General features: G+C 37.9%; 1 protein-coding gene across 2 annotated transcripts in view; it reads left to right on the forward strand.

The window, feature by feature from the left end:
• HPGDS (hematopoietic prostaglandin D synthase) overlaps positions 1-11995 on the forward strand; it is a 29286-nt gene extending 17291 nt beyond the window's left edge. Inside the window, exons 3-7 of one of the 2 annotated variants that reach the window (XM_042935879.1) lie at positions 177-269; positions 854-963; positions 6712-6810; positions 11192-11356; positions 11591-11995. In XM_042935879.1, the coding sequence (XP_042791813.1) occupies positions 177-269; positions 854-963; positions 6712-6810; positions 11192-11356 (467 nt within the window). In that variant the 3' untranslated portion in view covers positions 11591-11995. Of the gene's footprint in view, positions 1-176; positions 270-853; positions 964-6711; positions 6811-11191; positions 11491-11590 lie in introns of those variants that run through there. The other variant, XM_042935880.1, reaches the window with a different exon arrangement.
• The last annotated feature ends 3730 nt before the right edge of the window (positions 11996-15725 follow it).

Raw genomic sequence — 15725 nt, forward strand, 5'->3', positions numbered from 1 at the left:
AATATAAAACTTATGAAGATTCTGGTGCTTACTGTCCTTTTTGAATAAATATTCAAAAATTTTATAACTTTCAAATCATGATTTATTTCTGTAATTATCAGTAAAAATGGAAGAATTATTACTGATTTTGGTACGGAAGTTGATTTTTTTTTTATTGTTGCTTCTTTTATTTTAAGCTCTTCCATTCGGTAAAATACCCATTTTGGAAGTCGATGGACTTAACCTTCACCAGAGCCTAGCAATAGCAAGATACCTGACCAAAAACACAGGTAATATGTTTATTGTGTTGAAGAGTTTTGATAACCGAAAAAAAAAATACAGGACATATATTTGCTACTCATTAAACAATTTTATTATTGAACATTATACTGTAAAGAAGAATGAAACTAAATGCCAGAGAAGTATCAATGATAAAGCAGGTTATTTATTGTACGAGCTATTTATTGTAATATTAGTAAAAGACATGAAAGAAACAAACCTAATCAGCAGAGGCTAGACAGTGGTGCTTCTATGTAGCTGAAAAAGGAGCAAAGATGCCCTTAACAAACTTATGAGGAAAGATCTGTAGGATATATGGGGGATGCTTATATTGAGTAGGATATATAGTTTTATTTTCATAAAGAAATAATAGAAGAATACCAACCCCCGTCCTCCCCCCACTCCGAACGGAATGGTAGGTAAGGGAGCACAATGAGAGGATGGGAGTGGAGGTGGAAGTTAGTCTTCATTGGATACAGTTTTATATTTTGAATTTTTGAACTATAAGAATATATTGCCTATTAAAAAATTAACATTTTAATATAGTCAATCAAATCCAGTGTATTTCTGGGCTTAAAATGGTCTTATTTTATAGATCTGGCTGGAAAAACAGAACTGGAAAAATGTCAAGCTGATGCGATTGTGGACACATTGGATGATTTCATGTCACGTTTTCCTTGGGCAGAGAAAAAACAAGATATAAAAGTAATGTGATCAGTTCGTTGTTACTATTAATCATATCCACTTGCCAGGCATTAGGTGGCTTGCTTTAAAATCGCCTTTCTATCAAAGTAAGACATACCTATAGTTTTAAAATATCAAATTATATTAACAAATTTAAAACAAAGTACAGCGATTTCCTGCTTTACCTCTTCACATTAACCCCTCCTCAGACATAACCCTAGTTTAGCTAGTTCTTTAAGACAAGTACATATGGCTTTCTTTGATTCACTTATTTTATTTTATTTTATTTTTTAATTTTTTTAACGTTTATTTATTTTTGAGACAGAGAGAGACTGAGCATGAATGGGGGAGGGTCAGAGAGAGGGAGACACAGAATCTGAAACAGGCTCCAGGCTCTGAGCTGTCAGCACAGAGCCCGACGCGGGGCTTGAACTCACAGACTGAGAGATCATGACCTGAGCCAAAGTCGGCCGCTTAACCGACTGAGCCACCCAGGCGCCCCATTGATTCACTAATTTTAGATCGTTTCTCTGGACTTATTACTATGGTAATAAGAATTTATCTCTTATGTAATCATCGTCTCTGCTTCCCTTCTTCCCAATTTTAATGATATTAAAATGTTTTGTTCAAATTGATATTCGGTTATTACATTAGTATGCCTAGGCAAATATTATACAGAACTGTGAATTGTAGTATACTTTATTTCTTTTCTCACTTTACCTCCTCAAAGTTACTAATTGCCTTTCCTTCATTTGCCTAATTGCTTTTACACTTACTACCAAACCTTCCCACACCATCCAGTAGCCTTTCGATACGATTTTCCACAAGGTCAATGATACCAGATAATCTATTATGTCCCCTATTTTCTTGGAGATATCTGGCCGAGATCCTCTCTCTTTTGCTGAACTGTCTAGGTTTCTGCACATCTGTCTTCACCAGACTTCCCTTCACTGTCATCCCAGGGATGTCTTTCTCCTGAGTGGAGTCCTATTGTTTCCTGGATGCCATCTCTGTCTTTTACTTACTTCTTTATTTGGGGTGCATCCTCCAGGATTCCAAAAGTTAAAATGAAGTCTTGATGACAAGAGGTGTGATGATGACAGACAGCATGGATATGTCTGTCTTGTGTGCCACACTGCTTCAGTCTGGTTTGGTCACCCTAAGCACCTGGTGCACAGTTGTCATCCTGAAATCTTTATTACCCTAATTTTCCTCTTTTTTTGGTCTCTGTCTTTCCCCACAAGCCAGACCATCCTTTATAATCCATGATAAAGAATAGGAAGATTAAAAAGTTTACCCAAAGCCCTCGGCATGTGGACAGTGTTCATTGATTTTGAGCATCACCAGGCCATTTGCAGAGTATTTCCCAACAGCACTATCTTTAGGGACTAGAAGGAGTCCCAAGAGAGGACTTCCAGTCTTTTGCCTGGAAATAAAGTTGTGGCTGCCAGTGTTCTGGGAAACAATCAGCAAAGAGAGGGCTAAGAATCTCAGAACTTAGCGTTCAGTGTGCATATATTCATTTAATCTCCTATTTTGAATACATTATGAATGACAACTCCCAACCCATAAACCATCTATTTCACCCTCTCGAGCCTTCTGCTAACGATGGGGCAGAGGCACGTGTCAAGTGTAAAATGAAGGAGGAAATCTCATGCTAAAACGACTTCTACAGCTTTCCACCAGTCCTCACATTATCCTCTCTCTTACCTCCTTACCCCCAATTCTCGATATATCTTGCCTCTTCCTGAACCATTTGAGGGTGTTATGGGGTAGTGTTGGTTTTCAGCTTTACCTTTGCAGATACCATTCAACCATTTTCTTTACGGTTTCAAATTTTGTTTTGTCTTGTCTCCTGTTTTCCACCTCTTTGTGGGCTCTATCTTTTCAAAAATACGTATTTACTGTGGTTTTTGGATGAAAAATATGTATGTGTGTCACATCCATCATCTTTATCGAGAATTCTAAATAGACCTTGCTGGTTATTCTCCATTACAGCCCCCTAGTGGTGTCCTGTAGGGCCTCATTACAATCGTATTTTAAAATATATTTGCTTGTTTGTCTCCTCCAGTAGAACACCCATGAGGGTAGTAATTATGTCCATGCTACTCACTCATGTCCCCACACCTAGCACTGCACCTCTCACTTAGCAGGCACTGCATATGTGATGCATGAGAGACAACAAGAGCTGAACTTCTCAAACACCACGTGCGGGTGTGGCTCCAGCCCCTTCACACACGTGGTCTCAGCCAGTCCCCCCAATCCACCCGTGAGATAAGTGCTTTCTATCACCATGCTCACTCTGCACATGAAGAAACTAAGAGATAGAGTGGTTATGGAGTTGCCTCATCACCTGTGCATCCTTTCTTTTAAATTAGTGACTAACACCCAGGGCCTCCCTTAGGGAGAAACTATGATGTTCATTTTTCCAGATGGAGAAACTGAGGTTCATGTAGCATAAGTAACTTGTATATGGTTATTTAGCTAGTAAATAGTACACAAGGAATTCAAATCCCAGCCACTCGGACTCAGACTTCATGTTCTCAACCGCTGGTTTTAATGCCAGCAGCTGGTCACTATGTATGTCTTATCGCTTATGGTCTGTATCCAAAAGTTACAGCATGGAATGACAGTCTTATCAATTTGCTTAAACATATTTATGCTAAATACAACTTACTTAACTAGGAACTTCTGATTTCAATAGAGATATTGGGAACATAAAAGTATTCACATTTCATGATTCCTTGACATGAATGTAATGGCTGCCTAACCAGCACAAAGTTTAAAATAAAAGCTCAGCTTTGATTTATAGCAATTACCTTCAGGCTCTGGAGTCACACTGCCAGGCTTGAATTCTGATTCCCTTCTTACTAGTTGTCACATAACTGCCTATAAATAGTTCAAATTCTTTGTCTGTAAAGTAGGGATACCACAGAATCTACTTTGAAGTGTGTTGGCAGGATTAATGAAAAGTTAGCATGAGTACCTATGACAAGGTAGCAAGTGTTTTGAAAAATATTAGATATTATAATTATTCTACGATATATAATTAATAGTGCTTATATAGTTCATTGCTTATTGTTTTTCCTTTTGTCAGACATGGCCGTCTATATTTAACACATCCTTATAAGTGCAGAGACAAGTAGATACATAATCTCCAATTTAGAGAAATGTATCTAAAACTTTTCCTTCGATGTGCTAAATACCCCACTGATTGGTAATCTATCAATCGATGGGCTTGTTCTTCTCCATTTCTCTATTTTGTACTCTTCTGTGGCCGAGGCTCCATAATAGAAGCTAACTCCCAGAGCAAAATATTCTTTGGATGTTTATGATTAGAGTAACCTACCTTTGTATTAGAATAACCATGCTCTTACATACCTTCTAGCTAAAAAAACAAAATTCACAGGACATAATCCAAGTTTATAAATAAATCATATGAAAGGAGGACATGTTACAGAAATATTGCAGTTGGCTACATACCATCTGATTAATAAGCAGGATCTGGCTAGTATATAATGAACAGGCCACAGTTCCAGTATATTCCATTGCCTAGTCTCCCGGCAGTAGGTTGCACTGCTGCCACCTTGTGGTCAGGTACCATTTTCAAGAGCAGAATATTGATACAGTGAAGATGGATGGACAGTGAAAATAGCCCTGTTGCTGTATGAGCCCTAAAGATCTGTCAAACACACATAATTATAAATGTTACAGTATTGGTTGCTAAAAAATTCCACTTCCAACTTCTAAAAAATTAAATTTAGAAGGCAAAATATGTTTCTGGACATTGGTCACCCCGAGAATCCTCGAATTTACCACTGGTGTTTCCCTGGTTATTCAACATATCTCTTTCAGTTTCCCCCTAAAGAATGGGAACAGGAAGATGAAAGATGAGGAGGATTGAAGGAATGCCAGTGGCCCATTTCCAACACTAAATGATTGAGGAAGTGTGGATTTAAAGATAAATGCTTTGGAGAAATAGAATTCCTCTAAAAGTCATCTGATAGAATACTATAGCAATCAGTTCTCAGGTTCAAAAACCTCCTGACTTACAATGCTCTGGAGGAAGAAGGAAATTTCTGAGTCTACCAAGTGGCTATCTAGGGTTTATCAGGAAATACATTTTTAAAAGTACACATCTGGAAAAAAGGATGTGTAATGAAATTTCATCTTCTTTGTGTTACTTTAGCGAGTATTCTTCAAAATGATTCTTAAATACTAATAATTATGCTGGTTATAATTTACATGTCATTCGAGGAGATGAATCACTGAGATGATTCACCAAACATATAAAGAGAACCTGCACTAAAAGATTCTTTTAGTGCAGACAAAAGATTTTTATTTGGCATTGCATATGCACAAGCATCAGTGTACCTGACCTTAAGTTGTGGAAAATGCACATTAGAAGAAGGAACAAAATTGTGCAGATGAGAATACAAAAGTTTTGGAAACCCGTCCAGCAGCTACATCCTGTTCCATTTGACTCCTTCCCATTTCTAGCTATTCTAGGAGAGTCAAGTTGGCCATAAATACCTTTCCAACTGATGCTGAGCTGGGCTGGGCTCTGGGAGGTGCCACATGGATCTGGGTCCATTACTTCTCAGCTTGCACATGATGTGTAAGAGGCAGAACTCACACTGTTTTATTGTAAACTATGAACATATTAGCGATAGAGAGAGAACCTTATGAATGAAGGTAGCATAGAACAGTGGAAAAAATAAAAAGGCAAAATAATGACAAACTTCCCATGTTTCATTTATAAAATCTGACCAATGTATGTAGATATGTAATGATGCTTTTGCAAACTGTGCTCTACAAACCTAAGGCATTATGTTACAGTAATCTCTATTACCTAGCAGTTATAATAATAACAAAGGAAATCGGCAAGTTGGTGAGGGAGTTAATCCACTACCTGACCTGTCTTAATAAAGGCTGGATTTTATTATACATCATTTATCATTATTAGCAAATAACATATGTACACACATATTTTATAATATTTTTGAGATTGGCTTACATTTCATATCCAAGATACACACCAGCCAGAATTTTCATATATAAACGAACACTTCTTACCAAGAAAGAGGCCATGGTCTCTTCTAAGAACATTTGGTTTGTAATGTTAGCTTACATAATATATCAAAAGAGTGCACCTAGATGATGGTTTTGTAGATGATATTCAAGGCAGACAAGGCTCATACTAAGGCACCATGTCAAGCCAACAAGAAAAAAACGCATAAAAGCCCGAGAGCATAATGATTTATTATAGATTACTTCTGTTAAGTGCAATGGGGAAATAAAAGACTGCCAAACAAAAGGAACCTAGCCTTACAAACTAAAATTCATTTCTTTAGCCTCAGTTACGTCATTTCACTTCAAAAAGAGTGAGCCTAAGAAAAAAGATTAATTTTAAAAATGTAAAAACATAATGGAATCGTTTTTTCTCAGTAAGAATTAAGATAAAAATCATGAAAAGTTTTTGTGGGTGAAATATTTAGTCATCATATACAAAGAAGCTGTAAGAACTGGTGACAGTTATTTTTTAATCCATGAGTAACAAAGGGATGACTAAGTATAAAGAATCAGACCCCAATCTCCGTGTCACACATTTGAAAACAGCAACCACCCCCACCAACAACATGTAAGCTACTTCTCTTCCTTTCTCAACTCATACGGGAGAATAAATATGGAAAAATCTACTTCCTCTTCCAATCATATTATTTACTTTTCTGCCTATTATCCTTAAAGTGAGCTTTTTCTCTCTCCTAGGATCAGATGTTTAATGAGCTTCTTACATATGATGGACCTCATCTTCTGCAAGATTTGGACACATACTTAGGGGAAAAAGAGTGGCTCATTGGTAACTCTGTGAGTACCTTTTACATCATAAAAAAAAACGCAAGCACACACACACCCAACCAAAAACTTACAAAGAGTCATTGAGAAAAAAAAAAGTTACCCATCGGGAGAGAGTAGGTTAGAGAGCAGGAAAAGCTAAACTTCTCTGAATAAATTTTTTTAGTGGACTTAACTTTGAAAGCATCCACTAAAATATTTTACATAATTACATAAAAACAACAAAAATATTTTAAAAAGCTAACACTGCAAAGTAAAAGCAAAGTGAAACAAATAAACCTGTGTCAAATTGATGCATGAAGTGTGTAAAGAACCTAAGTATTTTATTAGTGAGGTAGAACTGTTTTAAGAAATATCACAGTAAAACACAGTAATTTGACGATACATCTTATTATAAATATTCTCTCAGGACAAAAAATAGAAATTGTACACCGTTGTTAGTAGGGGAATACCTCGGAGATATTGTGGGATCGGTTCCGGACCACTGCAACAATGCGAATATCACATCAAATGAATTTTTTGGTTTCCCTGTATACAGTTATGTTTACACTATACTGTAATCTGCTAAGCATGCAATGGTATTGTCTAAAACAAAACAAAACAATATACATATCTTAATTAAAAAATACTTTGTTGCGGGGCGCCTGGGTGGCTCAGTCCGTTAAACACCGGACTTCAGCTCAGGTCATGATCACATAGTTCGTGGGTTTGAGCTCTGTGTCGGGCTCTGTGCTGACAGCTCAGAGCCTGGAGCCTGCTTCAGATTCTGTGTCTCCGTCTCTCTCTGGCCCTCCCCCACTCACACTCTGTCTCTCTCTCTCAAAAATGAATAAACATTAAAAAATTTAAAAAAATACTTTGTTGCTAAAAAAAACGTTAACCATCATCTGAGCTTTCAGCACCTTGCAATCACTGATCACAGACACCATAATAATGAAAAAGCTTGCAATGTTGCAGGAGTTACCAAAATGTGACACAGAGACACAAAGTGAGCAAATGCTCTTGGAAAAAATAGTACAAAATAGATTTCCTCAACACAGGTTTGCCACAAACCTTTGTAAAAAACACAGTTTACGTGGGGCTCCTAGGTCTCAGTCGGTTAAGCGTCCAACTCTTGATTTTGGCTCAGGTCATGATCTCACAGTTCATGAATTTGAGCCCCATGCTGGGCTCTGCACTGACAGTGTGGAACCTGCTTGGGATTCTCTCTCTGCCCCTCCCCCACTCACACAAATACACACACACACACACACACACACACACACACCCCTCTCTCTGTCTCTTAAACAATAAAAAAACCCCTCAGTATCTGCAACATGCAATAAAGCAAAGTACAGTAAAGTGAGTGTTCTTGTAATTATATTGGTGGTGGTACTGGGTATAGTCATATTGTTTTCTTCTAATATTAGTATATCGTATTTTGGGGTTAAGCAATACAAAAATATGTAGATGTCACTGAGAACCAGGACCTTCAGTGTGGGAGAAAGAAGATAGAGATGTCAGATCCGTGAAGCTGAGTAAACATCCTATTCCTGAAAGTGAACTATATCTGAAGTCATGATGAACTTTATCTCAGGGTAAAGAAAAAAGCATGTTGTATCCCTTTTTCTGGACACAATGACCAATCCAATTGTCCTGGGCACCTGCAGGACCCAGATTTTGGGTCTAAGTATTAAAGGATTTAATATTAAACATTAAAAGGAATGAGGAGTTCTTGGAGAAATAGCTCATTCTCAATTCGGGCAGGGAAACGTAAGAGACGAGCTGGGAATACCTCATCACACCGGAAGCAAATGAATTATCAAAGACAACGGGGGTTGTGTCACAAGGACTCAAAAGTTAACTTGAAGAGGCTTCCAGTGGCCAAAGATGGGACAATTCAAGCTTCACTAAGAATATTACTGGCAGTGGATTGAAACAAATCAAAAGGAAGACATGATGGCAACTACCACCACAACCAAACACAAACATGTACATGTAAACCCCCAAACCAAATAGAGCTTTATTGGTTACTTTTAGATGATGCGGAGTCAAATTATTGTTCTGAAAACGGTCTTTAAAAGGTTGGGGGGTTTGAATAAAGAATTTACCTTGCCTTTCCTATGCCAATTGCACCTCAAGATAACAAAAATCGATGGGCCAAGTTTGTCTTCATCAAAGTATTCCAGTTAGTAAGTAAAAAGGGGGATTAAAACAAACTGTTACCATTTTCCAACCCCTGATAATTGGAATGGACCTAGGCATTGACTAATAATAATTGTTAATGTCACAAAAAGTGAGACAACCAGATATTACAGCCCTACTACTGACAGAGGAGCACAGTGGCACCTATAAAGTACTATGGACAAAAACTCAGATCTAAATACGATTCAGGTACTGGGGTAGGTTGGGGTCCTTCAAGGAGACTACATTCTAGGAGACAAGATACAGATTGCTTTTCACAGCACTCTGGTGACTTAGTCTGGTCACAGTGTGTTGAATCCTTCTGGGTGACACAGAAGCAAGCTTGTCGCATCTTTATTCTCAACTTGCAACTCACCACATGCCTCTTCATTTCCTCCCATGGACTCCCCAGTAGACTTTCCTATAATGTTCCTCTCCCTGCCCTATTGAATGAACACTTTCTAAAGACTTAAAATGTACTCCCCTTGTTTTCTCTTAAAACTCTTCGGTAAACTACCTCCTGACCCCATCTCTTAGCACTCTCTCCCTTCCTCACAGTGTTCCACACACACTCGTATTTTGTTTGTTCCTCAGACACAAATCTCACTTCCACCTAAGAGCCTTTACGCTTGCTGGCCCCTCGGCCTAGAATGCTTCATTTCCGGCATGTTTCCTGTCTGGGTCCTATCCTCATGTAAGCCTGGCTTAAATGTCACCTGCTAAAGGTCTTCCCTCCATGACCACCTGAAAGTCCTTCACTTTTTCTTCACTGTCCCTATCAGTTACCTGTTTGTCTTCCTGCTTCTTAAATGAAAGCTGCATCCGGGAAAGGGCTTGCAGCACATTTTGCTTTCCAGCCCATCACAGCACCTAAACCCACGCATCACACACAATAGGTACTCCATAAATATTTGTTGGCTGAACTCTGAATCCTCTAACCCATAAAACTCTCCTGGCTGACAGGGTTTTAGTATCCATGTTCATAAAACACTAGAATTAGCGTTATTAAATTCCATACAAAAAGAAAACTAAGGATAGTCCACGTTTAAACTTCACTTTTTGACATTCATCTGGAGCGAAAGTAATGTCAGCCGGATTAATTTCTAGTCACAAAAGGGCAGGGCGGGGGAAGTGTACAAAGAAAAAGTGTACAAGGGTATGACCAGGCTGCCATCACTCTAAGGGTTCCACTAATGCTCAGGTACCCATTTTGTCTTTTGATATGATGCAATATAATGGGTTAGTGAAAAATATTTAACTTGCAACTATGAACTCTCTAGGGATAACGTGCATTCTATCCCTTCATACTCTGCAGAATAAAGGAACAAGGTCAACAGGACAAAATAATCACACAAATCCTGAAGATAGGACATTATTCGGGACTAGTGTGAACTCTTCAGTAAAAGGGAGTTAAGTGGCATAACCAGATGAAATGCATGTCCTGAAATGGGTCTGCTTTGTCCTGTAAGGGACACTTTTGAAAGAGATGAAAAGTATTGATTGGGTATAAGATAAAGATGTATTGTCACAGAGAGGTGGAAAGTGAATCAAGTTACAAGAATATGTACTGTAAAATCTCCTTTTGTGTTTTTCATAAAGTTTTTATTTCTTTTGAGAGATAGAGAAAGAGAGCGTGAACAGGGAGGGGCAGAGAGAGGGAGAGAGAACTGTAGCAGGCTCTGCACTGTCAGCCCAGAGCCTGACAAGGAGCAGAACTCAACAACTGTGAGATCATGGCCTGAGCTGAAACCAAGAATCGGACTCTTAACCCCACGGAGCCATGTAGGTGCCCCTGTAAGATCTCATTTTAGAAGGAGCACACACACACAAATATCTTATACCCAGAGGTGTCAATATTAGCAACCTCTAGGTATTGGGAGTATAGCGTTATCTGTTATTTTCTATCATATACTCATTCCACTTTCATAGTAAAAGAGAACTTTAAATTGAAAAGAAACTTTTTGTTGTTGTTGTTTATTTTTGATAGAGAAAGAGCAGAGAAGCAGGGAAAGGGCAGAGAGAGAGAGCGAGACAGAGAATCCGAAGTGGGCTCTGTGCTGACAGCAGAGAGCCTGATGCGGTTCTCAAACTCATGAACCATGAGATCATGACCTGAGTTGAAGTCAGACACTTTAATTGACTGAGCCACACAGGTGCCCCCAAAAGAAACTATTTTTGATTTAAGAAGCCATGCCTTTTATGTTCAAATGGCAATTTTTGTTTCAATTAGGTAACTTGGGCAGATTTCTACTGGGAAATTTGCAGCACCACACTTTTGGTCTTTAAACCTGACTTGCTGGATAACCATCCTAGATTGGTAACATTAAGGAAGAAAGTTCAAGCCATTCCTGCCATCGCTGACTGGATACAACGAAGGCCCCAAACCAAACTCTAGGTGACGTGTGCTACCTCCAAGCTTTACTGACTTCACAGCATCGCTTCCATCAGATAAGCTACAGCAGCCATGTAACCCACACACTCCCCTCCCCAGCTCCATCAAGACTTTCACTCTTTCCATATTCTGCTTAAGCAAACAAACAAGGAAAAAAAGAGCATTGGCGGTGGGGGTGGGGTGGGGGGGGAGAGCATTTAGTTTCCAGTATCCATTTTTTTTTTTTCTTTTCCCCAGAATAACTTCACATCATTTACAACTGAGAAAGAAGAGTTTACAATCCAGGCAGGGCTCACTTTGCATCAGTTTCAACAAGCATTGGATTTCAGTCACAATGGTTAAGTAACACATTTCCCAAACAAATGGGTTGGACTTCTGCTGTAATTGCATAAGGTATTAAGTTTGCTAACTCTTCAGTCCACAAATCACTATGTAGGTAACAGATACGTCTCATGAGTAACCACCTATCATATCACTGCTCTCAAAGTCTGTTAGTGACTGGTCACTGCACATCTGTTATTCATGTACAGACAGCAAAGGGTGTAGTTGCATTGCCTGCTTGTTTCTCAGTGATAAACTCACTCAAAAGTTTTTAAAAAGTGGATAATTTAGGGGCGCCTGGGTGGCGCAGTCGGTTAAGCGTCCGACTTCAGCCAGGTCACGATCTCGCGGTCCGTGAGTTCGAGCCCCGCGTCAGGCTCTGGGCTGATGGCTCGGAGCCTGGAGCCTGTTTCCGATTCTGTGTCTCCCTCTCTCTCTGACCCTCCCCCGTTCATGCTCTGTCTCTCTGTCCCAAAAATAAATAAAAAACGTTGAAAAAAAAATTAAAAAAAAAACAGTGGATAATTTATAAAGGGAGCTCATCAACAAAGATGTAAGTACAGTAAAGAAAGGAAAAGTGACAATGCTGGAGCCAAATTCAAATTGCACATAAATGGAAAGAGCGGTTACAAAACGGACAATAGAACTGAATGGGCGCCTCTTGGGTGATATATACATGGTCAATAAGTATATGAAAAGATGCTCAACATCATGTCACCAGGGAAAGGCAAATGAAAACAAGGAGATATCACTACCTACCTGTTAGAATGGCAAAAATTCAAAACACTGACAACACCAAATGCTGGCGAGGATGTAAAGCAAAATGAACTTTTATTCACTGCTGACAGGAATGCGAGATGGTAAAGACAACTTAGAATTTGAGTTTCTTACAAAACTAAACCTATTCTTACCATATGATACAGCGATTACACTTTTTGGTCCTTTCCCAAAGGCGTTGAGAACTTAGGTGCATGCAAAAACTTGCTCATGGATGTTTGTGGCAGCTTTATTGGTAACTGCCAAAATTTGGACGCAACCAAAATGCCCTTTGATAGTGAGTTGGATAAGTGAACCATGGCACAACCAAACAAGGGATTATTCAGCACTAAAAAGAAGTGAGCTATCAAGCCATGAAAAGACACGGAGGAAATCTAAGTGCAGATTACTAAGTGAAAGAAGCCAATGTGAAAAGGCTACTGTATGATTCCAGCTATAGGACATTCTGATTCCAACTACAGGCAAAACTGTGGAGACTGTGATGGTGCAGGGCTAAGGAGGAGGGAAGGTTGAAAAGATGGAATATAATTTTTAGACAGTAAAACTATTCTGTATACTATAATGAATTTGTTAAACTCACAGGATATACAAAACAGAGAGCAATCCCTGATGCAATAGACTTTGGGTGATTATCTTGTGTCAATGTAGGTTCACTGATTGTAACAAATGTACCACTCTGGAATGGGGGTGTTGATGAAAGTGGGGGGGGGGGGGGGAGGGAAGGAGAAGGGATATATGGGAAATCTCTACTTACTGTTCAATTTTGCTGTGAACCTAAAGCTCATCTAGAAAATAAAGCCTATTAAAAAAGAAAAAAGAGCAGGCATAGTTTTCAGGAAACTGAAAATGCAATAAAATTTTGGAAGGTGATACAAATTCAGAATTATAATTTGCCAAGGTATAAAAAGAATGCTGTCTTGTAATCATACAAGAAAGTATTATTACTATTCTTGATAACGTTTTTTACAAAAGTAATTTTATCAATGTTTCTTTTACTACTAAAATTAATTTTTTCATTTACCTACACATTTATAACCAACAATGTTTTTAATGTGCTGAGAAAAAAGTTTTAAAGTCATAGAACAACGGTCTTCTCCAATGACTACGATTATTTTGTACAATCTCAACTTGGCAGTCATTTTTATGGCCCCATGCTACCATGGAAAGCAAGAACCACCCATATAAACAAGTGATTTCTAAACAAGTTTTAGAAATCTTGCAAGGAAACATGGATTATCCCTCAGCCAATTTTAAACCATAATTATAGCACTGGAATATATTTCAGTTCAATTTACATGTTAATATTATTAATATTGGCTTGTCTAATCTTAGCATTATCATGTTATATATAGAAACAGACCAATGAAATAGATGGCCTTATACTTGAAATGCAGGACAGGGGAAGGAGAACATGGTTGAAAAGCCAGAAATGAGGAGAGAGTGTAAGGGAATAAAAAGGAAAGGAATGTTCGGCCAAGTATGATCTTGTTTTAAGGTGCTTCTTTCATCACAACAATGTTCTATGAAATAGGAGAAAAGATGTTAAATGCTTTATACATTAAGAATTATACATAAAAACAAAGTGCATTTCCCAAATAACTTGCTTCTTTGAATCACTTTTTTTTTTAAAGCATTATTTCTTTTGAGAGAGAGTGCCCATGGGAAGGGCAGAGAGAGAGGAAGAGAGGGAGAATCCTAAGCAGGCTCTGCATGGTCAGTGTGGAGCCTGACGCAGGGCTTGAACCCACAAACCATGAGATCATCCAAAATCAAGACTCAAGACACTCAACTGGCTGAGCCACCCAGGCACCCTGGGTCACATTTTCTTATCACTAGTGGCTGTTAATAAATAATAACATGTTGGTTTTAAGTGAATCTCATTGCAAAGTACTCTATCCTCTTATCAAGGCAATCTAAAGAAAAAAAATTATCTTTTGCAAAAGAATTTAAATTGATACTCTAGATAATGAAGGTAGTAACTTTTCTTCCCTCTTATGCATGTTCGTTTTCTGCCATAAAATTACATTCTGACAAGCCTTAATTAAAATAGAATTTAGGAAAAAGTGAGAAAAGTGAGAAATACAATGCTTACCTAAAATTATAATAATTCAAAATAAGATAATCAATTTGTTTACACAAATCATAATTCAACTATAAAATGCAACCACAGCAGGTTTCATAAGTAAATATTTCAATCATAGCATCATCATTAACCTTTAGGTCACCATTTTTCACTGAAGGACATTCCATTATCCCATCCTGTCCCCAAGTTAAATGGCTCCTAGGTGAGTGAGCAAGTATGAGAGAATATGAATGAATCAAAGTTGCATACTGTAATCAGACAAAAACACATTTTGGGAAGAAAAGAATCGTAAGAATCATTTCCTTAATTATGGACATTTAAGTGTCTGGCTCAGGGTCAAGTAAATGAAAACCAAATCTCCTGATACTCCAATCTAACCACTATACAGTAATACCAACAATCAGAAACAACAGTAATGTTGTGACAAAAATATCTCCTGGTATAAAGTTACATGTCTCTGGATCAGGAACACAGTTATGAACACACATAAGGCATATGTTTCCTACCTCTTTGTAAGTTGCATTAAAAAATAAAAGTTGCTTCAGTTGGTCAAGATAATATTCCAATAACTATGGCTTCACATGCCCTTTACTGATAATGGATTATGATGTTCACTGACATCAGTCCAATGAACACACTGATGGGAATACATCCTAAGTAATAAATTTCAGTTTATTGAGAAACAGACAATATTAAGCACATATGATCTCATTTGTGCTCCATATTATATTTTTAAGGGTAAAGGGAGAGTTAGAAACTATTAAAAAGGGTGTGAAAATACAACTTATGTTCACGAATGCTTTTATTAAAGATATTATGGATTTAACAGCAAATGAAACAGCCGATCACTAAAGACATATTAACACAGAAAACTTATGAGAAATCCATTTTGAGAGATTTTTAAAAGGTAGTATTTCCAACAATCTAAGTGATTTGGGTCCTGCGACGTAGGAGGTAGTAATAATATTTGCAGATTCCTTCTAGCCCCATTATACTAAAATATACTGAATATATTCAATATACCTTCAAGATTGGGTAAACCTACTCAATCGTGAGTTTCAGAGTCTATAATATCTGAAGACTGCTTTGAGAGCTTCAATACTCTTCTAACTCCAGAGGACTATATTACCTTAGCATCTTAGCAAGTGAGGATGCCTCGAAAAGTATAATCTCCAATAATTACCAAGTCTG

This window comes from Panthera leo, chromosome B1 (assembly GCF_018350215.1).
Source record: "Panthera leo isolate Ple1 chromosome B1, P.leo_Ple1_pat1.1, whole genome shotgun sequence".
Lineage (NCBI taxonomy): Eukaryota > Metazoa > Chordata > Mammalia > Carnivora > Felidae > Panthera > Panthera leo.